The sequence below is a fragment of the Lepidochelys kempii genome, chromosome 2 (assembly GCF_965140285.1).
Source record: "Lepidochelys kempii isolate rLepKem1 chromosome 2, rLepKem1.hap1, whole genome shotgun sequence".
NCBI classification, from domain to species: domain Eukaryota; kingdom Metazoa; phylum Chordata; order Testudines; family Cheloniidae; genus Lepidochelys; species Lepidochelys kempii.
Window position 1 is genome coordinate 260,957,796 of NC_136381.1, and position 25,901 is coordinate 260,983,696.

General features: G+C 44.5%; 1 protein-coding gene across 7 annotated transcripts in view; it reads left to right on the plus strand.

Annotated features, from left to right (window-relative positions):
- ADCYAP1R1 (ADCYAP receptor type I) overlaps positions 1-25,901 on the plus strand; it is a 188,761-nt gene that overhangs the window by 63,657 nt on the left and 99,203 nt on the right. For all 7 annotated transcript variants that reach the window (XM_073334759.2, XM_073334760.2, XM_073334763.2 and 4 more), the window contains exon 3: positions 3,680-3,785. In XM_073334759.2, coding sequence (XP_073190860.1) covers positions 3,680-3,785 — 106 coding nt within the window. The remainder of the gene's footprint in view (positions 1-3,679; positions 3,786-25,901) is intronic.

Genomic DNA, 25,901 nt, shown 5'->3' on the forward strand with positions numbered 1-25,901 from the left:
AAACTTTTTCTAAAACAAGTGTTGATCAATGGCTACAAATATGGCATTGGGTCATTTTAATTTCTAGAGCTCTTCAGTGTACCACCCTGACCAATGGGATAGGATATCTTATGCTACCAGTGTCCATTTGATCCCTTAGCTAGATTGGTCCATGGACATCTCACTGGCTCAGGAGCACCCTCCTTACACCTGTGTATGGGCTGGCTAGACCTTGGGGCCCTGTGTGCAGAAGTAAATAATGATGGGTGTCTACTACTCCATTTTCACTATTACACCCTCCAGAGCAAGGGGCGGGGGGGTGTGTGATGTGCAGAAGCCAGGGCACCATTCCCCGCAGAGCACTGGCCAATGCAGCTAAACCAGAGCTAGAGGAGAGGAGGTGTCATAATTAGCTTGTGAAATAAGCCAGCAACAAACCATCAACTCCCTGTAGCAAAGGGGTTTAGTGAGGGGATTGTGACGCCCTGAGCCACAGTTCCTTCACAAGGATCCTTTGGGGCAGCTCAGCAATGTACTGCCCCTGACGACGGACTGTGTCCTTGTGGCACAAGCTAGCCTTACATTTGCGTATTTGATGCAACTAAGCAATGCTTATGATTTAATCTGTAATGTCTAGGGACCTATGAAGAGCAGGGCCTCCTGTGCTAGGCACTATAGAAACACAGAGGGGTACACAGAACTTATAACGTATCTTTACAAATGTAGGCTCAAAAATAACATGAATGTGTTCCATGTCTCTAAAGTGCTTGATTAATGATGCCTATATCTCTCATAGTGCTTTGTGAAGGAAAGTCAATATGACTATCTATTAGATGGGGAAACTGAGGAGTAGAGACAAAGTGACTTGTCAAAGGTTGCCCAGTATGCTACTAGCAGAACTGGGGATAGAACCCACATTACTAGAATCAGGGTTCAATACACTATCCACTAGGCTGCTTTACCACAGTAGCAGCATGTGTCTTTTATCTTATTTCTTTAGGCTAAATAGCCAGCATCTATTTTTAAAGCCATCAGTCTACATTTCTTTTTCTTCAGCATCACAAGTTCAGGTCTCCTACTCCTTTTGCTTGATTAATTTTTAGTTCATTGCATACTAAACAAAAATATGCCTGCCTTCCTAGAAGTTCGAGGAGTCCCAGTCGCTTGGTTCTCTGGAATTTCTGGGTTTTGGTTCTAAAAATTCGTTTGTCTTTCTCATGCTCTCTTCCTGGCTTCTAGGTTTTGTGATATCCATCAGTGTGTACCAGAATTGCAGATATCACTGGGACTTTCGGGGAAACTGCAACTGGTCTGTCTGGGAGCAGCAAATATCCTCAAGGCAAAAGAGATAAAATCAGAGAATGCTGGTTTCAGAGTAACAGCCGTGTTAGTCTGTATTCTCAAAAAGAAAAGGAGGACTTGTGGCACCTTAGAGACTAACCAATTTATTTGAGCATGAGCTTTCGTGAGCTACAGCTCACTTCATCGGATGCATACCATGGAAACAGAGAATGCTGTGACCCTTGTGTCACGTTTTGGGGGTTCAGCTCACAGAAGTGCAGGGGTGTGTTACTGCCTGTATCCCTTGGTGCCTTAAATGCTCTGCTGTTGTGGCTCCCAGCTTGGACACCAACAGCCAGTGGACAAAAACAGTTCACTGAGCATCTGGTTCAGAGCTCTGCAGCCCTGGTTCAGCGTTCTGACCCCAGCAGCCTGCCAACAACACAGGAGCCCCACCAGGGTCTCCATCAACTGTGGTTATTACTTGCAGGGTGACCCCAACACACTCCCCACCCTGGATTTTCCCCAAACCTTCTGCCTTAAGTGCCCAACCCACTCATGGAACACTCAGAGAATTCATAAGGTTTGTTGCACATTTAAAGAGACCAAAGTTACACCTGGGAAACTCATGCTTCCATTACTGTGTACATTTTGCGGTGCTGTTTGGTCATACTTGGGAGGCTAGGGACATAGCATCCCTATGCATGAGTGTCATTCAGTGAACTGAGAAAGTCATGCATGCTGGGCTTAATCTGTGATTTCCAGAGACCTCCTGGGAAATTCTCAGCCTGGAAACAGAATTAGATGATATAGCCCATCTCCGTATAACTCATTCAAACACTGGCACCTCTTTCATAGTGCATCCCAAACATTGTGTTATTTTCTTAAAGTGAAGGCAGTGTTCCATATAAAGGCAGTGTGTCCTAGGGGATAGCTCACTGCACTAGGACTCAGACCTGGGTTCTCTGCTCAGCTTTGTCCCTGGTGTTCCGTGTGACCTTGGCAAGTCACCTCTCTGTAACGTGGCACTATGTGAAAACCTAGTAGGGAACTTTTAGTTCATACCAGCAAGGTCTACACGGACCTGTTAGCATACAAGCCTGCTTGTCAGCCTGGGATAGAATTCTGGGTTTGACCTTTGATACTCTTATATCCTTAGTAATATGTGTGAACAAAGACACTGTGTGTGTTACCTCTACCTGGCCAGATGGGTCTGTGAGTACAATAGGGAGAGATAAGGGAAAGAGCAGTTAAAGTGTTACAGGGCACGGTAGGAGTGTAACATATATGAGCACACTTTAAGATTGCCTCAACCCCTATCTCCAGGCACGGTCAAGCAATCAGGCGGGAGGGGCAAAGAGGGATTGGGGGGAAGGTATAAAACACTAAAAGACCAAAGAAATGCCTGTCCCTGACCGTAACACAACTTCACCCCTCACCCCTCCGATGGGGTACAAAAGGCACGGGACTGTGGGCGTGCATTGCAGGTAAATTTGGGCCTGCCAGGAAGGGGGAACAGGGACACAGGCAAGCTCTGCGGCGTCAGAACTGGAAATGGAACACTGGGAAGCAGACTCTACCGACGTGTAAAGCTATGGATATGCTTGCTTGGAACTAACCCCAATAAACATCACGTTGCCTGCACTTTGGACTTCTGGTCTTCTGCTTTCTGTCTGCGTGACAGGAACCAGGGGAGGGGGTGAAGGGAAAGCCCTCTCACAGGACCAATTAACGTCTAACCCGTTAATGTGCTTTAGAGATCACACTCCTGTACTCTGCATTACTGCCCTGCATATACAAACCTCTGGTGACTTCCTTTTCTCTCTTCCTTTGCAGTGTGTCCTACCCTGGACTTCTGTTGAGATATAAAGACAGTGGCTAGTACTAGGAGAGATGTGATCAACACAGCTCAGTTTAGCTGGGATTGCATTTCATTTTGGCTGTAAAACCATCTTGTAGCCATGGGAGAAGAGAGGAAAGGAGGAAACAGGGCTTCACAGCCACAAAAGTATTTACCTGGCTGAAAACTAGAAGAAAGAGGTAGATTCAGTGACATGCCTGAGGTTACACAAGAGTAAATGGCAGTACTGGGAACTGACTCTAGGGCTTCTGAGTCCCCATTTACTGATTTAACCACTAGATGACCCTTCCTCTGTGATTCAGACTCTATAAAAGCAGTGTATTAGAAGTGGATAGCAGGAAAAATAAAACAGATGACATTCCTTGCAATAATTAATGTTCATTGTAATCCTGTTGTTTAGCTTTAGGTCTTCAGCACTGGGCAGTGAGTTTACAGTGTATTTATATCACCTTCCAGGGCATTTTTTTCCCCTAGAGAAGGATCTCAAGATTTACTGGTTTTCCCATGAGCTCAGGATAGACTGGTGTATTTGTAATGGTTCTGCTTTCTGCCTTTCAGGTCGCAGCAACACACTCAGACTGCATCATCAGAAAGGAGCAGGAGGCCTGTCTGGAGAAAATCAAGAGAGCAAGTGCCCTCAATCCACTGAATGAGTCCTCCCCAGGTGAGTTCCAGTCTGGTATGGATATGTATGTTGAACGAATGCTTTCCAGAGTTTCCCTCTTATTACATGTGTGATCTACCATGTGACAAACAGAATATTGATGCCAAAGGCATACTAGAATATGATTTAGCAATTAAAGTTAAATTACCTAGGATAAACATTATAAGAGCAATTAACTGTCATGCTTCAGGGCAAATGCGGATAACCAGCCAAGGTCAGGAATATACTTCCTTCCATAGTACAGTATGACACAATGAGGTATATTTATGGGACTGATCCAGAGCCCATAGAAGTCACTGGAAAGACTTTTCAATAGGCATTGACTGTATCTGGCCCTATGGGGTTTTACACCTTCATTTGGAGCATCTGACATCAGCCACTGTTGGAAGTTGTATACGAGAGCGTTGGTGTCTTCTGGAATGGCAGCTCCTATGTTCCTGTCTTCATTTCAGTAATAATTTGCACCAGTGGAACCCCTGATCAAAGGACCTCAAAAGTGCTTTACAGACATTAATCATAGGCTACCGTGATGAGTGCCAGGTTGATGGACAGAATCCTCCCACTACCTCAGAGCCACAGACAGAAAAACTGAGGCAATGCAGAGGTGCTGAGCGCCATCTCCCTCTCATTGACTTCAGTGGGAGCTGTGGATGCTCAGCACCTCTGAAAGTCAGGCCCTAAATGACTCATCTCAGCAAGTCACCAGCGAAGTGTTCCTGGAAGCCAGGCATCAATTCTAGGGCTCCGGTCAAACTCCCTGTGGTGGAATTGGGGGTGCAGGGGTGTAAAGGCTGCACAAAAGTGGCCAAACTGGGCGATAGGGTGAAATCCTGACTGTGCAACCTCTGCCTGGCCACGTTTTTTACCCTGAAAGCAAGGGGGAGGATGCAGGAGCCTCTATGTCGACTCTGTGCCACTGGAACACTCCCTAAAGTGGAGATGCTCCTCCCATGGACCGTTCAGATGGCTTTGTGGGCAGAAATCTGCCAAGGGCACAATGCAAAGTGACCACACTAGAGGCTTGCAAACTGGCTCGTGCAGCAGCGGCCGGACCCTACTGTCTAGCGCCTCGTGAACAAATCAAACCGTTTGATGGAACCAGGGAGAGCGCACAGGTCAGGCCTTTCCTTTTACCCACAGGCTTCTCTAGTTGTTTCTGAGTGCTGCCCCTTCGGCCATAGGTGAGCTTCTCAATTATAAATCTGGGCAAGGGGAAGAATCTTTCGCTTCCCTGCAGAGCTATGTCAGCAGCTGACTGTGACTCTTGTTACTTGTTATTAATGATGAGCCAATCGGCTGCTGTTCGGATTCAGGAATTCAGAGAGCTTAGGGGCCATTGGATCAGCTGGTTTCACCTCCTGACCAGCACAGGCCAGAGAATGTCACCCAGTTGTCCCTAGTTCCTGGATCTTGACACTCAGATCCTTGAACATACAGACCAGCGTATCAGGCTGTGCCCCCAGGCACAGTTAGGACTGAAGCAAATAGCAATGTAGCTGGGGTAGCCACCTGAGTCCGTACCTGCCTGGACCCCTTGGGTCCAGGACTAGCCTGAGCCACCACCCCTGTGGCCCCGCTTACACTGCTATTTTCAGCATGCTCACTCGAGGAGAGCTACCGTGGGCACATCTACACAAGCTTCGCATCACACCCTCAGTTCCACGTGTAGGCCTGACCGTCGGGTAGCGCTCCACTGCAAATGACGCCATGATTGTCTCACGGTCGGCATATCTGCGCTCGCTTCAATCTAGCTGGTGCAGGTAACAATAGCAGCAAGGGCGTGATGGCATGGACCCTGGTGGTAGTTAGCAACCTGACTACATATACACAATCCCCAGCAGGCTTGTATTTGGGTAGCTAGCCTACCACTGTTACCTGTGCCAGCTTGATTAATGCTTGGGGGAGGAGGGTGTTTGCCTACCCTCGCTGCAGTCACACCTTCCTTTGCAGTGTCAATGGGTTTATTCCCTGCTCTGCTGCCTGCTAGCCCATAGTCGGGGCAGATTGTAAAGCCATAATCTAGACCTATCTGATTCATCCAGCCTTGTGTAATAAGTATTTCAGACCAGACTTTGCCACCCTTATTCGTATTGAGTACTCCCTTATTCCACAATGATTCCTACTGCAATCAGTAGGGCCATGGGTGCGGTAAAGTAATATTCAGCATCATAGAACCTGGACTTTCATTAACAGTTATCAACAGTATCATATTAAAGATGGACCCATTTTAGTTCTCACTGCTCTGAAACTCCCTGCATGGAGATACCTGCCTGCAGGTGAAGGTGGCCGGGGGCATTTGCAGTATGTTTTCTTCTTTGATTGGTTCCTTTCCCTTCCACCCACCTCAGCCAACCTGTTCTTCAGCTGGGAGAATGTGCTGCGCTCTGTTTAGTGGGCTAAAAAAATAAGGCTTATTAAAAGTGACAGCTGCTGGAGAAATGGACTGTTAGCTTGTTTCCTTTGGAAAACCGAGCAGCATAGAAAACACCTATGTGCTTGTCAGGGGCAGATGAGAGAAGGAAGAAACGCATTCTGACTGGTAAATAAACAGAGAGGGAGGTGAGGGGCAGAAACCTAGGGATATCCTTTGACTTCCCATCCAAACAAAGCCACCGAACAAAACCTATTTCACGAGTAATCCTCTATTGAAGGAAATCTCTCTCTTCCTGGAGGGGCCGAGTGTAAGGTCCTCGGGGCAGGGGCTGAATTAGTGGGCACAGGGGCAGTTTATTTCATTATTCCTTTGTTCTGTGTTTATACAGCACCTAGCACAGTGGGGTTCTGGTCCATGACTGGGGTTGCCATGATGCAAATAAGTAATGGGAAGTACTCTATCATTCTCTGTGGACCTGTTCCTTCCAACCAATCCTCATGCTTTAAGTCCTTTCACTCAAGTAAATGAATCCCATAGAAGTCAATGGGGGCTCTTTCTGTATGCTCCAAACCTCTCATATTCGCTCAGTTCTTCTTCACTTTGCCCCCTGCTGTGTTTGGCTCCTGCTTCCAGATCTGCCGAGGAGTTGGCTCCCCAGCCCCTCCTTAGGGCTGCATTGTGTGTACAATGCTCATGCTGCAGCTATAGCTATGCAGCCTTCAGATTAATGCTAACAATGTTCTACAAAGCAGCCAGGCTGTGGACGCATTCCTGCCTTGGTACAGCACATTTCCCCCCTCCTCTGGGTTGTGTTTGCTGTTGTTTTGTTCTCCGCTGTGTTGTATTTTTCTTCCCTCCACTGCTTTGTGGTGTCTGTTAGTGCCTGGAAAACAATGGAGCTTTTCATGTTTATTTTACAGCCGCTCCACGATCGCTGCTTCCTCTTAAGTGTTTTCAGGCTTTCATAAGAAGGAAAATAAGGGCAAAATACGGACCACATCCCTGCAATCCCGGCCTCCCAAGTGCAAAGCCTGAATAAAAGGAGATGCATACGCAGATTTTGAGCAAGGGCCAGAATCCTCCTGTCATGGGCCATGGAGGGAGAGAAAATGTTACAGGGAAAAACGATGTAGGAGAATGAAGGGGAGGAGACAGGAGAGAAGGAAGGGCAGCCGTGCACAGCAATGAGACCAGATGCTCTCCTACACCGATATCTCCCTGATTTTCTGCCATGTTCCAGCCTCAGTCCTAGAGTAGATTAGAGCAGCTTCTAGGCTGCTCTAACCTATGATAGCTGGCAACAGTCTAAAGTCCACTGACCCCACCCCATCATCCCCTCAGTACACTAGCTGAGAATTGGCAATGCACATCTGCAATCTGGCCAAGCCCCCTCCTGCTCCCAGCATTCTCTGTCCCATCCCCATCACACCTGGGAGTTAGTGGGGATGGCGTAGGAGTTGCCTAGATTGTCTGTACGGCAACTGAAATTGTCTGTACAGCAACTTGCCAGGGAAATTCTCAGCAGGCCAGGTGCAGTTAGCATCTGGTCCCTTTTTGCTGCCAGAGTTGGAACAAACGGGCTCGAGCACATGAGAGAGTCTGGCCCATGATTCCCGCTGCAAGACATTTTAAAATCTAAGGGCCAAATCCTGTGTCCTTTACTCACGTAACTAGCCCCATTTGCTACAGTGGAAACACTCATGTGAGTAAGGGTTGCAGTACAGATCCCTTAGGAGGTGATTTCAATAGGGGTTGACGATGCTCAGCACGTCACTGGTTTGATCCCTTAGTTTAGTAATTACAGTTTCTGAAATACAGTTCCTTGGTCTACCATGTCAATAATGCAGGTCTGTTCTGGCCCCACAGTGCACTGGATTCCATCTTTGTAGGGCAATGCCCTGTCTCCACGGACCTGCCATTCCAGGCAGGGATCTACACTCTGTCCGTAGTATTAGTCATGATACTTGCATTTCTGCAGTGTTTTTCGTACCAAGATCTCAGAGGGTTTTATGACTGTTGTATAATAATATCTAGCTCTTATAGAGTGTTTTTCATCAGTAGAGCTCAAAGCACTTCACAAAGAAAGTCCATATCATTATCCCCATTTTACAACTGGGGAAACTGAGGCACAGGGCCATAACTTGACCAAGGTCACCCTGCAGCCCGTGGAAGAGCTGAGTGTAAAATCCAGGTCTCCAGTCTAGTGCTTTATCCTCTAGGCCATACTGCCTCCTCACAGCCTCTCAGAGGTGTACGTTGGGGACCGAGTGATCACACCACCTGATGCCTATCACAAACAACCCTGAGCACAGCAGGTATACAACAGTGCATAGCAACACTCCACAACAGTTTAGCACAGGGAGTGACCAGGAACATCCTAGCCAGTAGAAACTGCAGGGTGTATTTTAGTAGCTGTAATCTTTGGAGAACACACCAGGGCTTATATTCCTTCCTTATCCGAAGTGCTATGGGATCTTTTATGACCACAAAAAAGAGACACACGAGACAGGTGCTTAACGCACTTCTGGACTGCATCTGGGCACCACAGTGACAGGAACGGTCTAAGAAGCTGAATGGAATAGGAAGTGGCCAGGGCTCTGGTTTGATGTCTCATTGTAAAATCACTCTTTAATTCTGGCTGCCCCAGTCAACTCTTTTAGCATGTGGCATGCTTTCCAGCCCATCCCCACCTCCTGGTGAAATATTTAAAGGGACAGCTGCACATTTCCAGCCCCATCAGGTATTTTAAACAGCTCTTTACTGGGCTATACATATGAAGCAATCTTTCCCCGCAGGAGAATCATGCAAGCCAGAGCCCTGTTGTCTTTAGACATGACAGAGAAAAATGAAAGATGGGGGGCGGGGGGGAGAGAGCTGATTAGGTTGCGCTTTCCCAAATGCAGCGGGTGAGCAAGTTTCACAGATGTGTGCTTTGAAAAGGAGCCCGTCCGGATGGGAAGATGGAGCCGGACTGCTGCGTTGTGCTGGAGAGGGAGAGTTTGCTGTAGTTTTTTTCCTGAAACACCTCATCCATCTCCCATTCTTTCAAAGCCTTTGAGTGAGCTGTTCTTATTGCCCTCGCCAGCACAGGGGAGAAGTTATTTCATTGTGCATACGCCTCCTTCATGGTTGCAGCTGTGCACGGGAATAATGTTGCTGGGGTTGTTTTCCTGGCAATTAGCTCTTCAGAAGTGTTTTGGTGGTGTTGGATTTCTCTCCGCAGCAGAGCAGAGCATCCACTGACCATCTAAGACCAGGTTCAGAAGCATGGGGAAAGAGGTTTGGGGTAAAAGCAGGTGCTACATGACACCAGGCGTGGCGGATTCACTCATTCATACTGGGAAGGGGTATAAACTCACATGCTTCCTCATAAGCTAAAGTCTAGACCAGAGGTGGGCAAACTACGGCCTGCAGGCCACAACTGGCCCACGGCCCAAATCTAAGTGCTATTGTCCTTTGGACATTTGCCGGAGTTTAATTTAATTGAGCCAGTGGAGAAAACAAAAGAAGTTGTATTTCAATGGCCAAGAGCCTGAAACCACCATCTAACTGGAAAATACAAGTGTGAAAAAGATGATTCTGTATTACAGAGTTTATTATACTATGTCCTGACCCCAAGGTCTTGAACTTGGGTCCTGACAGTTCATGGGAGCAGCCACACTCCAACCTTCCACCTGCCCCCTACGAGCCATGAAGCCCAGCTCCACTGTGAGGCTCTGCCCCTGAGATCCAATTGGCAGAGTCTCAGAACAGCTGATTGGCCAGCTGGCCGTACTTAAACCAGCAGCAGGAACAGGATGCAGTCCAAATAATTGGGCTTCACCCTGCACTGGACTATGTGCTTCTGGCTCTTGTTTGACTTCCTGGCATCCCAGCCTGTCTTAACTCCTTGCATCTGACTTGAGGTTCCTGACTTCCAGTGTGTCTCATGGCCCTGACTCTGGTTCCTCCTGACTTGTGGTTCATGATCTCCAGTTTGTCTCTTGCTTCTGACCTCCTGATATCCTGACCCAGCTGCCTCTTGACACCTGTCTTGTCACTGCAGACTCTTTCTCTGACTCCTAGGTCTGGCTGCCCACAACCTGGCTGTGACCTAACAATACTTACATGGTGCTCTCAAACTGAGAGTGATTAAGCCCTGTGCTCTCTTGGGAGATAGTTTATTATTATCCTCCCTTAACAGATGGGGGAAATGAAGGTAAAAATGGTTTAAGTGACTTGGCCAAGCTCACACAGTAGGGCATAAGCAAAGGCCGGATGAGACATTGGGAGCTCCTGGTTTCCAGTGTCTCTGACCCTGTAGACCAGCTCTTCTGGTTCGGTTCTGAACAGGAACCAGGGGCTCAGCCTGACTTTTTGCTGGGCAACTTAGGTACTATGGGACCAGATGTGCCACTGTAAACCGGTGTGAACTGGCAGAGATCCATTAGTGGAGCTGTGCCAGTGTGCAGTGGTTGAGGATTTCACCCGGTGTATTTAAAAAAGAATCCAGGCCCCTTGGAGCCAATGTGCGCTAGCTTTGCCCTGATCTTCAGGTGTATGCTGGGTATGCCTGCAGTCAAACTGCCGTGAGCTGTCATGTCAGGAAAGGGCAGTACTGGGATGACAGATGGACAGTAAAACCTAGTAGATGCAGGGAGTGGCGATGTTCACTATTGGTATTGGGAAGCATGGGTCTGGTGGAAGAGCTGTCTTTCAGATGCAGTGTGAACAGGAGATCCTGGCCACTTATGGTAGTCCTCTGGCCCAGTGCACAATTTGAGAGAAGAAGTGTTAAAGCTGATAGTCGGGCCAAATTCGAATTGGGGTGACTACATTTTGTCTGATACCTACATTTTTCCTTGCCTACAGTATTGCTCTTCGCATCCTATCCGAGGCTGTGCTGCATTCACTGCAGAGGTGAACATATTTCAGTGGAGTGTTAAATGATCCCCATGCAAGTAGACCTTGGTTTTAGGAAGGTCCCAAGGGTTATCTGGAACCTTTGGAAAATAAATGGGGAAGGTGTCCAGTGGAAGTGGGATAAAAACGCAACTGTGTAAACATGTTCTTTGATTACTCAAGAGATCAGCTCCCTGGGTGTATTCTGTGTCACAGCTGCTTTATTTTCTGACACAACAAAGTTTGTAGCACTTCACAGTCCTATGAGCTATGGGGAAGTGAGCTGGACTCTATTCTGATTTGTGCCTCACCAACAAAATTGTTAACCAAGTCCCTAGTGCAGAATCTCTCACTGCAGGTGGTGGTGCATGGGCCAGAAAGACTTACGTTCCTGATTGCAATTGCCATCATCATGGCAAGTCCCAAAGGGAGATAGACTCCTTGCAGACTCAGAACCACCCAGATCGATCTCTAGCAAGGCCCTGAAGATGGTCTGGCTGGATATTCAGTTTATGTCCATTGTTGGCAATCTTCTCACATCACTAAAGCTTTTGGTGACCGTGTGATGGCCAGCCATGTGATCCCCAGCCCTGTAGTGCATTCCTTGGTAAATGTGTTTTGTAATTCATTAGCCCTCCATCCTAATAATAATTGGCAGCAAATACAAGCCCAGACAAACCCTAGATTTTACTTGTAAATTGAACCCCTTGGATAAAGAGTCCTGTGCCAATAAGCTCTTTGGGAGGGGGACTGTCTTTTTGTTTTGGGTTCATACTGCCCCTACTACAATGGGGTCCCAGTCCATGGTGGGGGGCTCCTAGGTGCTACTTTAATACAAGGGAGTAATAAGAATGTGTGAAAGCCACAATGTTATTTTACAGAGTTTCTTTTGAGATGATTTGTGCACTTTAAGAGGCAATGAATAACAGAGGCATTTCGGGGTGGTTTTTAGCAAGGAAGGTGCAAAATTACTCCAAGCCAAAATGTATTATTACCTAGTTTTTTGTTAGAAAGGATTACACCAGGACAAGGAGAGGACTGTGCATTAGTGCAGATGTTATTTATCTCTGACTGAATGAGCATGTAAAGGCAAAAGGGCTAAGGAAACAGGAGACACCAATGTATATGCTAATGATTCATGAGGACAATACAAATGTTGACCTTTTCAGTAATATCTTGGGCTCTTTCTTTTCTTCTGCATGCACAGTGTACTAAGAGTAATGGAATTGTATAGCTACAGGAAGTCAGATACTGAGAGAGTTTTAGCAGTCAGTGAGGAGCTGTATTACAATGGTTTTGGTTTCTCAACATGTTCCTATATAGGGCCAGATTCCCTAATGTGTTACGGTCCCTTTGTGCCGCTCTGGTGGCATGAAGGAGCTATACTCTGGCTGCAGATTTCTAGCTGAGAATTCTCCATGTAAAGACACTCCCCGTTGTTCATAACTGTGTGGTATATCTGTCCCTTTTCCCCACTACATAGGGGTGGTGTTGGGGGTAGGAGTGGGTGAGGAGGAAGAATGGCAGAATTCCACCAGCATGGACCCCATAGGAATCCTACATCCGTGTTGAAACTTAGATCCATCCCTAGATAGTTCTAGGTAGTCTCAGGGTTCACATCTTGCCCTGAGGATGAAGGAACTGTAACCAGCTGCCTATGCCAGAGCTCTGGTTCAGGAGAGAAGTTGACAAATCAAGTTCAGAGTGAGCAGAGAATGGTGTGAATTAGTGAGCTGAACTGATGTCTGGAACCCGGAATCTGAGTAATTGGTTTTAACATCATGAGTTTGGGATGGGTGGCAAAGCGAATGATGGTATGATGGTTATCCTAACATTATTGGCTGGATCACACAGCAAGGTGCAACTGCTATATATGACACATGTTACAGAAAAAGTAGTTTAGGATAGAACTGTTTATGTATTCCTCCTAAGCCGGGGGAGGAAGGATACAAAAGTAACCCCAATATTTTTAAAGTTATTTTAAAACATTTCTAAAGGTATTTTCTATAACATTACTGGCAAATACAGAGACCTTTTTTCAAACATCTGTTCAAAGATCCACAATTAGTATTATCATGCCCTGGAAGTCAGACCAGTGAAATTTGAAACCCCTGTTCTTAACTGATCCAACTTTGGGAGGAAATAAGAAAACATGGATGTGATATCTGCTTTTCAGTGTAAAACTGGCAGCTGTTAATTGCTTCTGTTTGGAGTACTAGAAGTCATTCTAATGAAGGTAGATTTGTGGGATGAGTGCATGATTGCGGGATCAAGCCTGAATCTGTTCAGTGCACGGAGTTTCTCTTTTCTGCATTGGGGACGCTGTACAGGAAGGATCACGTCCTAAAATTGTGCAAAAAAGCAATTTGTTACCTGCTGAAACCATCCTAGTTCATCATTCTGAAACATTCTGCATTTGCATAAATAAAACTCTTTATCCATTGGTGTTATCAGTGGATTAATGACATGTGTTTGTGTGGGTATGTATATAACCTGCAAGTTCTTGATAAAACCTCTGCAATTACTATTCGCTATCTTGTCCCTTTAAAGAGAGACACGGGTTTACATTCATTTTGCTCTTTTGTTTCAATACCAGGTGACAGAGCCTCATCTCAGTAGGCAGCGATAGAAGGCCCCAGTTCAGCAACGTAGTTAATCATGTGGTTAGCTTTAAGCATGTGTGTAAGTCCCATTGATTTCCATGAACGTAGGCATGTTTTTAAACTTCCAGTGAGATCAATGAGATTTCAGCACATTCTTGAATTTAACCACATGATTAGGGACTTTCCTGAATCGAGCCCAAAGCACCTGCCTCCCTATACATCAAGAGAAGGGTATTAGTCCTGCAAGATTTGTAGGATGCTGTTCGTTATGATTCAATAACTGTTTTAATTGGCGTGCCACCTCTATCAATTAGTTATTAAACCTCAAAACAAATGTTTTAATCAGTGGAAAGTGCCTTGCTTGTCAGTTCTTCTTTTGGAGAACCTGGGGATAAAACCTCATTATTCAAATATCAATTTTTGTGTGAAGAATAACTGAGGACAATACAAGCAAAGTGGGTACGGCCCTATTTTGGAAGTTGAAGTTGGACTTCATAGTACAAAGATCTTGTGCTGGCTCTCTGCACAGGGCTGCATATCCCCTCAAGGTGAATTCAGATAATGAAAGAACTGTCAAAGTTTGACTCAGACTCACAATTTATCAGACAACTCTGTTTTATTAGCAAAGCTGCTCTGCTAATACATTTAGAAGTGAGCCCCCCGAGTGGGGCTTATGTCTCTTAATTTATACAGCTTGCTGGAGAACAAGTTACAGAGAAGTTACAGACAAAAGAAGAAAAAGATTTTAGTCACCACCCTTCGAGATCCCTGAGACCAGTCACGTATCTTCAATTACCTGTTTCAGAGTAACAGCCGTGTTAGTCTGTATTCGCAAAAAGAAAAGGAGTACTCGTGGCACCTTAGAGACTAACCAATTTATTAGAGCATAAGCTTTCGTGAGCTACAGCTCACTTCATCAGATGCATATCGTGGAAAGTGCAGCAGACTTTATATATACACAGAGAATAAAGTCTGCTGCACTTTCCACGATATGCATCTGATGAAGTGAGCTGTAGCTCACGAAAGCTTATGCTCTAATAAATTGGTTAGTCTCTAAGGTGCCACAAGTACTCCTTTTCAATTACCTGCCACCCTTAACAATCTCCTTTAACAGCTTCCAGTTAACTAATTGCCCTTCACACCTTCCATTCTGATGCCTGCTTCTTAGATGTGCTGGCTCTATCTTAATTGCTTCTCCATTCAAAAGCTAACTGTCCCTACGTGTGCTCCCTCAGATACTTTGTAACATGTTTTGGCATGCCCTCTCATATACAATGTATCCAGAATGTCCCCTTATACAACGTTATACTTATAAAATGTTATACTTCCACAGAGCAAACATGCTACATCACCAGATGCACCGTGTCCATTTCTTAGGATCATTCCCATTAACTTTTAATTATGTATGATGATGACAATATTGTAGTAAACATTCAGTAACATCTTTTTTTTTAGAAATGACACAATTATAATATTAGACTTGGCTAATTATTACCGTAGAGCCTAGAGGTCCCAGTGATGGACCAGGGCCCCTTTGTGCTAGGCGCTGTACACACAATGAATGGACTGCCCCTGCCCTGAGCAACTGACACAATCAAGGGTTGAATTTACACTACAGTTTTGCTGGTACAAGTTTTATGGGCAAAACCCTCCTTGTGTAGAGGCAGCATGTTCCACCCAAAAAATGCTTTTGCTAAGATAGCTTATACCAGTTCAGTGAGCAAACTAAGCTGTATCAGCAAAAGGACTTCTATACCAATGCAACTTCAACTACACCAGGGCTTTTGCCAGTATAGACTTGTTTCGGGAGGGGGTGCATGGAGGAGAGGGGGAATCGCACTGTTAACAGACATTGCTAAGGTAGCAAAAACTTCTAGTGTGGTCCTGGCCTAAGTATAAGGTAACATGTGGCTACAGAAGATGGAGAAGCATGAGGAAACAATGAGATGATACCGGTCAGCATAGTCAACAGTGGTCACAGCACACCAGCTGCCTAAGCACTGTCACGTATGCTGTAGACATCATGGCAGAGGAGAGTTTAAAGGTGGTACAGCCCTTGCCATCCTATCTTTGCTGAGAACAAAGCAGAGGGTGATCGTTTTTGCATAAAAATTATAAACCATGTGGGATAGTGAGATTCTAGTGTAATCACTTCTCCAGCTGAGTGGTCTGAAAGTGGTGTAACTCACTGGTTTACAGTAGAATACGTGACATCAAAGTATGATTTCTATTACTATAGAGCCTAGGGGTCCCAGTGATGGATCAGGAGCCCACTGAGGTAGGCGCTGTGCAAACACAGAACAAAAAGACCATCCCTGTCCCAAAGAGCTTCCAATCTCACTATAAAACAAGAGACCATAGAAGAATAGAGACAGACGGAGGGGGAAGAGAAGGAAACAAAGACAGTACTGATCAGGATGATAGGCCATGGTCTGGGCACACCAGCCACCTGATCGTTGTCCAGATGTTTTTTGTAGGTGTCCCAGCAAAGGATTGTTTTAAGGAAGGGTTTGAAGATGGACAAATAAGTGGTTTTGTGGGCAGGTTTATGCAGAGGGCCTCTTGAGCACGAGGGGCAGCATAGGAGAAACCTGGAAGCTGCTTGTTGGAAAATGTAACAAGTGAGTGATGGAGGATGGTGTCATGGGCCTGTCAGAGGTGGAAGGCGACATTATGATAAGGAATGTCACTAGGATAGCTAGGGTGGGGATAGGCTGTAAAGGGCCTTGAAAGGGAAGACAAATAAGATTCCTTGAGGGTTTTTTTCCCTAATATTGGGGCTAGTTTTCAGAATACCAGACCCACACAGCGCACTCAGATGGCTGTGACCGTGTGCATGAGTTGTATGAATCATTACAGTGATAGCACATCCAGGAGCAGTTTGATACCACTCTTCATTTGTGTGAGCAACTCCCGGATTTGTGCAACAGTTGTGCATGAGAATTAGACATGTAATGGTGGCCCTTTCCCATTTGGTGTTGTGAGAATCAGGCTCATTGGGTTGATAATTTCACTCTTGTTGAGGTTATTATTTTATCCCTTGTTTAGGTGGGTGGTGACTAAAACTGCCTTATTTTATAGTTTAGTTTCTTGTTCAGACCTGCAGCCACTGCTTCTTAATATAACTTCCTTAAAACGTTAAGACAAGATCTTCATTCTATTCAATTGCATGATCAGTAATAGCGTATGTAGTTGATTGCGTGTAATAATTTGGCAGACTTTGCATATTGATTTTTCTTCAGCAAAATTAACTTACCAAAGCAAGTAATGGAGGAGGAAAAGGACCTTGGAGTATTGGTTGATCATAGGATGACTATGAGCTGCCAATGTGATATGGCTGTGAAAAAAGCTAATGTCGTCTTGGGATGCATCAGGAGAGGTATTTCCAGTAGGGATAAGGAGGTTTTAGTACCGTTATATAAGGCACTGGTGAGACCTCACCTGGAATACTGTGTGCAGTTCTGGTCTCCCATGTTTAAGAAGGATGAATTCAAACTGGAACAGGTACAGAGAAGGGCTACTAGGATGATCCGAGGAATGGAAAACTTGTCTTATGAAAGGAGACTCAGGGAGCTTGGCTTGTTTAGCCTAACTAAAAGAAGGTTGAGGGGAGATATGATTGCTCTCTATAAATATATCAGAGGGATAAATACCAGAGAGGGAGAGGAATTATTTAAACTCAGTACCAATGTGGACACAAGAACAAATGGATATAAACTGGCCACTAGGAAATTTAGATTAGAAATTAGACGAAGGTTTCTAACCATCAGAGGAGTGAAGTTTTGGAATAGCCTTCCGAGGGAAGTAGTGGGGGCAAAAGATCTATCTTGCTTTAAGATTAAACTCGATAAGTTTATGGAGGAGATGGTATGATGGGATAACATGTTTTTGGTAATTAAATATTCATGGTAAATAGGCCCAATGGCCTGTGATGGGTTTTTAGATGGGGTAAGATCCAAGTTACCCGGGAAAGAATTTTCTGTAGTATCTGGCTGATGAATCTTGCCCATATGCGCAGGGTTTAGCTGATCACCATATTTGGGGTCGGGAAGGAATTTTCCTCCAGGGCAGATTGGAAGGCCCTGGAGGTTTTTTGCCTTCCTCTGTAGCATGGGGCACGGGTCACTTGCTGGAGGATTCTCTGCTCCTTGAGGTCTTCAAACTACAATTTGAGGACTTCAATAGCACAGATATAGGTGTGAGGTCTTTTTTAGGAGTGGTGGGTGAAATTCTGTGGCCTGCATTGTGCAGGAGGTCAGACTAGATGATCATAATGGTCCCTTCTGGCCTAAATATCTATGAATCTAAAAGAACTATGTTCTTTTCTTTTCTTTTCTTTTCTTTTCTTTTCTTTTCTTTTCTTTTCTTTTCTTTTTTTAACTTTCTGCCTTCTTGTTTCTCTCTCTCCTTCACTGGAGTGTTAAGGCATCATTTTCCTGCTGGAAATAACTAAGGGTCAAATTGTGATCTGGCCTATTTGGTTGTACAGGAGCCGGAAAGGGAGAGAACACCCCCATGGCTCTGTGGAGGATGGAAAGGGGAGGGGAGCAGGGACTGCATGCCTAGTATTCATACTCCTTCCCCCCTCCCACCTCCAGTAGCAAGGCAGAGGAGGGTGGGGAGCTGGCAGGTCCTTGGCTCTGCCCACAGATTGCTAGCTAGCACAGCTGAGCCAAAACAGGGGTGGAAATGGGCTTCTCTGTAATGCTGTGTGCTGTGCCTAGATGCCATGATGGATGCTTGGTGTGATGGCTTGATAAACAGATTGGTGCCTTAGATATTTAATGGTGGATCAGGGCAATTACCTGCATCTTACATGGTAATGAAAATTTGTGGCTGAGGGGCAACCTGAAAGCACAACAGCTTTGCTTTTGAAGCAGGTATTTGGGAGGCCCAGGCAACATGTAAGAGTTCAAGCAGATTCTCCACCTTTTCGTTTATTCCAGCCGATACCGCATCCATAATTATAGCTCACTCGGTTCCCCCTCCCTGATATCTGTAACCAATTACAGACTGGAAATGTTTTATAGCATTTCAACATATACAAACAGTTTATGGAAAAGGTTCAGGAAAAGAGAAACCAATTCTATGAGGGCTTCACCGTCAGCACCATGAACAGCACCAGACATTTTCATGCTTGATTTTCACTCTTTATCCACACCGAAGACCCATCGATTCAGCAGGAAGCCTGTGTGAGTGTAAGAATCACTGGATCTGGCCCTATTATTAGGAGAAGATGCACTGTTCAAGATCACATTGTTAAATCATGGAACACTGTTACCTCAAGGTGCTCTGCCAATTCTAGTCTATCTGTGACATTCTCACATCTTGTTGGTTCGATGCACAGCTTGCTTTTTAGAGGTGCTGAATTCCCCCAGCTCCAATTTAGTGTATAGCAGCTGCTCAGCACCTTTGAAAATCAAGCTATGCATCTGTTGCTTACATGGTCATTAGACTTGCAGGAATGGATTGTTTAGCTTCTTTTTCAGAAGAGCAAAGCAGAGCAAAGCAAACACAGAGCACCAGCCAAACAAAAAGCAAGGAAAGAACAATTCTTAATTTGGGAGGTGTGTGTGTGTGTGGGGCGGGGGGGGGGGGGGAAATGATTTAAATGACTTTCACCATAGAATCAATGGCTCGAGTGTTAACAAGAGCACTATGTGGAAGTCAGTACTGACTTGAGGGATGTGTAATGGGAGACCAATCATACAATTTCCCAAAGGATGTGCCACCAGTAAAGCTAATATGGGGATAACAACAAACAGTTAATTAAAAATGCAATGGGGAATTCTACATTTTGAGAATAAGCATCATCTATGGGCCCTAGACTTTAAGGCTCTTGAGCTAGCTCCAGCTTTCTGGTCATGCAGCCAAAAGACTAATATAATTCTACCCCTTCTCTGTTAACCTGCAAACTACTTCAAACACAAGCTATTGTTATATTAATTGAATAAATGAGAGCAAAATTAAATACACCACTCCCAGTCTGTGCTACTTTATCATAATAACCCTCATACAGGCTACACATAAGCTCTCTGTTTATTTTCCATTACCTTTTCAAATTGAAGAAGTTAAAAAGAGGGGTTCAAGTGCTTCAAAGTGCAAAGCCATTCACCTCTGTACATCTGAATTCAAGTTCTTGCTAAGGTCTCAAATGAAAGATGTGTTGGTGGGTTTCTAATTATTTTGCACTTACCTTCACATGACTTATTCTACTAGGACGAAATTCACCCCTGAGCAGAGGGCTAACACAAGGCTTATGTACCATGTAAGTCTTAGTTGGAGGGTGTAACTGGGTTGTAAGTGCTGCATGGTCCTCATGCAGGGATGGACTTCACCCTTATGTTCTAGTGGATATCTGTGCACATCAACACCATGATGCCATTTGGCATAACTTATATCTGATTATGAGGCATGCAAGGATGAGCTAGCAAGTCAGAATGTCAGCAAATGAACACAGAAGCTACAGATGGAAAAGAAATATTCAGCCATTTCCTCCATCCCATGCTGATGCAGGATTATTCCCCAGATCAAGGTTCCTGTGCCTTGTCCTGTGTATTTTTACAGGGCTCAACTAATGGGACTTCCACCACCTTTCTTGGTAGATTATTCCATAGTCTCATAGATCTCACCAGTAGGAGGGTATTCGTAATAGTCACCATAAATGCTATACTATTATTCAGCACCAAGCAATTTCTCTCCCTCCTAGATGTTCGCATCCTTCAAATACATGTGGCCCAATAGCATGCTGAGCAATCCTGACTTCCTTTCAGATTTCCATGGCAGTCTGCCTCTACAGCACTGTCATGGGTTTTTTTTCTTGCTGTACTCTAAATTCTCTGGGCTTCAATCTGCTCTCCTTTACACTAGCCTTACCACCGTCTAAACACACCGGCTTCAGTGGCGTGACTCTTGATTTACTGGAAAACAGCAGAGGAAAAACAGGGGCCTCTGAATTAGTCTCTGACTATGTGTTAAATATACCCTCCCACCATTCCAAAAGACAGAGCCATTCTCCTGGTGGTTTGATGTGTACGTGGGTGCTTGGAAGCCAAATATGCTATGTACTGAACACTGCACTTTCTCCCCTATGTGTTCACCAGTGATGTCAGCCTGGGTGGCCCTCTGTCCCCTTTTCCCGTTCCCACCTCCATGCTTCCTTCCATGCTAACCCCTATGTGTGGAGTGCGGCAGCCACCAAACCTGTTCACCAGGAACCTGATCCAAATCCTGCCAAAGTCAATGGGAGTTTCCCCATTGATTCCAGTGGCTCAGGCTCTAAGCCACTACCCTCACCTCATTCAACTGCCTTCTAAAAAACAACTTCTCCCTTGCTGCCTATGAAGCATGAAATTAAAATAAAAAAACAAACCCACTGTGGTCCCCACATTAGTGAAACAATTGAGATGCACACGTGCCCTGTTTGCGTCACCATGTGACTGTATAATTTTCCTTGTCTTTCACTCGCACCCCCATTTTTCTGCCTTAACGAACCTTGTTTTGTTTCATGTTCAAGTTAGATGACAAGGTGTTCAGGGCAGGAAGGGAGCGTTTATTCTTGTTTGTGAGGCATCTACCACACTCTTGAGCGGTTGGTAAAGAACACGAGAGTTTTTCGTCTGTATCATACTGATCAAAATCCCCTGGGCATGTACGTATCCATGTAGGTCTGGATTGTTTGTTTGTTCTCTGAATAGTCCAAAGTGGGCTGAGTCAGGGAAGTTCAATCCAGAGTAAGATGCACAGACTCTGTAATTTTATTGAATCAACCCTTTGTCTTCAGGTTTCTACTCCAACACTGACAGCTTTTTAAGTGGTTTGAATGTAACACTGTGTCTGCCTTTCTGTTCAGGTGTATAAAATGGGTTGTGTTAAAATGCCTATTATCAGACTGAATGAACTGGCTTTTTAACTGTGATCTCTTTTGTCTTCCTCTACTGGAACATCCTGTCCCAAGGGTTTTAATAAGGAATTGCTTGACTCACCACTAAATCAATTATGGAGTTTGCTCAGAGAAAAAAGAATATTTAATTCACTCATTTCTCAGCCTTGGAATATTTGGAGGAGTAAACACAGAGGGCTAGATGCATCCTTGGTGTCACTCTTTTGATATCAGTGGGGTTACATCAGGGATAGATTTGACCCAAGATCTACTAACATTTCTCTTCTGCTCAAGAGTTGCATGTCCTTTCAGTACGGATCATTCTATTTTTAAGCAAAAGAGCAGGAAAACAGACGAAGACATGGTCTTGTACATGGAAATAAAGGACGTAGGGGTCCAGCTGTTATTAAAACATTTTTTAGAAATATGGCACTGCCCTACTATCTCCACACTTGGGGTTAGTTTTGACGTTCTTCAGGGAGGACCGCCATTTTAATATGGCATCCCCACCAACAGTCCTGTTGGCTGACAGAAGGCCCAATCCTACAGTCCTCAGTCAAGTTGATACTAAAAATTCTCTCCAGGTAAAATTCACTTGCAGGAATTCTGCCTAAGTAATATCTGCCAAATGCTGAGCCAATAGTTTATGAAAAGGGAAATGTTGCTGAGCAGATGAATGTCTTTCTGCATCTCTCTCTGCTTTGTCTTGCTCCCTTTCTGTAACCCCTGGTGTCTGTCTAATCCACTCCAGGTAATTTTTACCATGCCCTTTACTGTAGAATCTGAGGTGGGCTAGGCCCGAATATGAATGCGCATATTACTACTCATATCACTCCTGGAATACTCAAGGAGCTGACTGAGGAGATCTCTGAGCCTTTAGCAATTATCTTTGAAAAGTCATGGAAGACAGGAGAGATTGCAGAGGACTGGAAAAGGGCAAATATAGTGCCCATCTATAAAAAGCAGAATAAGGACAACCCAAGGAATTATAGACCAGTCAGCTTAATTTCAGTACCCGGAAAGATAATGGAGCAAATTTATTAAGCAATCAATTTGCAAACACCTAGAAGACAAAAAGGTGGTAAGTAACAGTCAGTATGGATTTGTCAAGAACAAATCATGTCAAACCAACCTGATAGCTTTCTTTGACAGGGTAACAAGTCTTGTGGATGCGGGGAAGTGGTAGATGTGGTATATCTTGACTTTAGTAAGGTTTTTGATACTGTCTTGCCTGACCATCTTATAAACAAACTAGGGAAATAAAGCCTAGATGGTGCTATTATAATGTGGGTGCATAACTGGTTGGAAAACCATTCCCAGAGAGTAGTTATCAGTGGTTCACAGTCAAGCTGGAAGGGCATAATGAGTGGGGTACTGCAGGGATCAGTCCTGAGTCTGGTTCTGTTCAATATCTTCATCAGTGATTTAGATAATGACATAGAGTACACTTTTAAAATCTGTGGACAGTACCAAGCTGGGAGGGGTTGCAAGTGCTTTGGAGGATAGGATTAAAATTTAAAATGATCTGGACAAACTGGAGAAATGGTCTGAAGTGAATAGGATGAAATTCAATAAAGACAACGCAAAGTACTCCGCTGAGGAAGGAACAATCAGTTGCACACATACACAATGGGAAATGACTGCCTAGGAAGGAGTACTCTGGAAAGGGATCTGGGGGTCATAGTGAATCAATAACAGGCTAAATATGAGTCAAGAGTGTAACACTGTTGTAAAAAAAGTGAACATCCTTCTGGGATGTATTACCAGGAATCTTGTAAGCAAGACACGAGAAGTAATTCTTCTGCTCTACTCCATGCTGATTAGGCCTCAGCTGGAGTATTGTGTCCAGTTCTGGACGCCACATTTCAGGAAAGATGTGCACAAATTTTAGAAAGTCCACAGGAGAGCAACAAAAATGACTCAAGGAACATGACAAAAGAACATAAGAATGGCCATACTGGGTCAGACCAAAGGTCCATCAAGCCCAGTATCCTGTCTTCTGACAGTGGCCAATGGCAGATGCCCCAAAGGGAATGAACAGACAGGTTATCATCAAGTGATCCATGCCCTGTCACCCAATCCCAGCTTCTGGCAAACAAAGGCTAGGGACACCATTCCTGCCCATCCTGGCTAATAGCTATTGATGGACCTATCTTCCATGAATCTATCTAGGTCTCTTTTGAACCCCGTTATAGTACTGGCTTTCACAACACCCTCTGGCAAGGAATTTTAGAGGTTGACAGTGCGTTGCGTGCAAAAATACTTTCTTGTGTTTGTTTTAAATCTGCTACCTATTAATTTCATTTGGTGGCCCCTTGTTCTTGTATTATGAGAAGGAGTAAATAACACTTCCTTATTTACTTTCTCTATACCACTCACGATTTTATAGACCTCTATCATATCCCCCCCTTAGTCACCACTTTTTCAAGCTGAAAAGTCCCAGTCTTATTAATCTCTCCTCATACGGAAGCTCTTCCATACCCCTAATAATTTTTGTTGCACTTTTCTGACCCTTTTTCAATTCCAATGTATCTTTTTTGAGATGGGGCGACCACATCTGCACACAGTATTCAAGGTGTGGGTGTACCATGGATTTATACAGAGGCAATATGATATTTTCTGTCTTATTATCTATCCCTTTCTTGATGATTCCCCACATTCTGTTTGCTTTTTTGACTAACGCTGCCCATTGAGTGGATGATTTTAGAGGATAATCCACAATGACTCCCAGATCTCTTTCTTGAGTGGTAACAGCTAATTTAGACCCCAAAATTGTGTATGTGTACTTAAGATTATGTTTTCCAATGTGCATTACTTTGCATTTATCAATAGTAAATTTCATCTGCCATTTTGTTGCCCAGTCACCCAGTTTTGTGAGATCCTTTTGTAGCTCTTCACAATCTGCCTGGGACTTAACTCTCTTGAGCAGTTTTGTATCATCTGCAAATTTTGCCACCTCACTGTTTACCCCTGTCTCCAGATCATTTATGAATATGTTAAATAGGACTGGGCCCAGTATAGATGCCTGGGGGACACCACTGTTTACCTCTCTCCATTCTGAAAACTGACCATTTATTCCTGCCCTTTGTTTCCTATCTTTTAACCAGTTACCAATCCATGAGAGAACATTCCCTCTTATCCCATGACTGCTTATTTTGCTTAAGAGCCTTTGATGAGGGACCTTGTCAAAGGCTTTCTGAAAATCTAAATACACTATATCCACTGGATCTCCTTTGTCCGCATGCTTGTTGACCCCCTCAAAGAATTCTAGTAGATTGGTGAGGAATGATTTCCCTTTACAAAAACCATGTTGACTATTTCCCAACAAATTATGTTCATCTGTGTGTCTGACAATTTTGTTCTTTACGATAGTTTCAACCAATTTGCCCTGTACTGAAGTGAGGCTTCCTGGCCTGACGTTGCCAGGGTCACCTCTGGAGCCCTTTTTAAAAATTGGCGTCACATTAGTTATCCTCCATGACCTATCAGGAAAGATTGAAAAAACTTGGTTTGTTTAGTCTGGAGAAGAGAAGGCTGAGGGCAGGTCTACACTAGAAGTGCTACATCATCCCAGCTTCACCAATGCAGCTGTGCCGCTGTAGCAAGTCTGGTGAAGACTGTCTATGCCTACAGGAGAGTGCTGTCTCATCAGCATGATTACCTCCGCGAGAGGCAGAAGATATGTTGGCGGTGCGGACAGCACTTAGGTTGCTGTAACTTGCGTTGCTCGGGGGGTGTCTTTTTTACACCCTTGAGGGACACAAGTTAGATCAACTTAAGTGATAGTGTAGACCTGCCCTGAGAGGGGACATGAGAACAGTTTTCAAGTACATAAAAGTTGTTATAAGGAAGAGGGTGGAAATTGTTCTCGTTAACCTCTGAGGATAGGACAAGAAGCAATGGGCTTAAATTGAAGCAGAGGAGTTTTCAGCTGGGTATAAGGAAAAACTTCCTAAGTGTCAGGATGATTAAGCACTGGAATAAATTGCCTAGGGAGGTTGTGGAATCTTCATCATTAGAGATTTTTAAGAGCAGGTTAGACAGCAACTGTCAGGAATGGTCTAGTTATTACATAGCCCTGCCTTGAATGCAGGGGACTTGACTAGATGACCTACTGAAGTCCCTTGTGGTCCTACACTCCTATGATTCTAACAGTAAGGGTGGTGGATGTGAGAAAAGGCTTGCAGAAACAGGCCCTATGCCCCAGACTGGCAATAGCTGACTTTCTCTGATGAGAATAATTCATTTTTATTATATTTGAAAAACACCTTTTAAAAACAACACTGCCCAGATTTATTGGTGTCTTACTCTTCTATGTAATTAGATGAAGGAATTGTTCCAGAATCTTTGTCCAAATTTCAGTTTCCCTTTTAAGC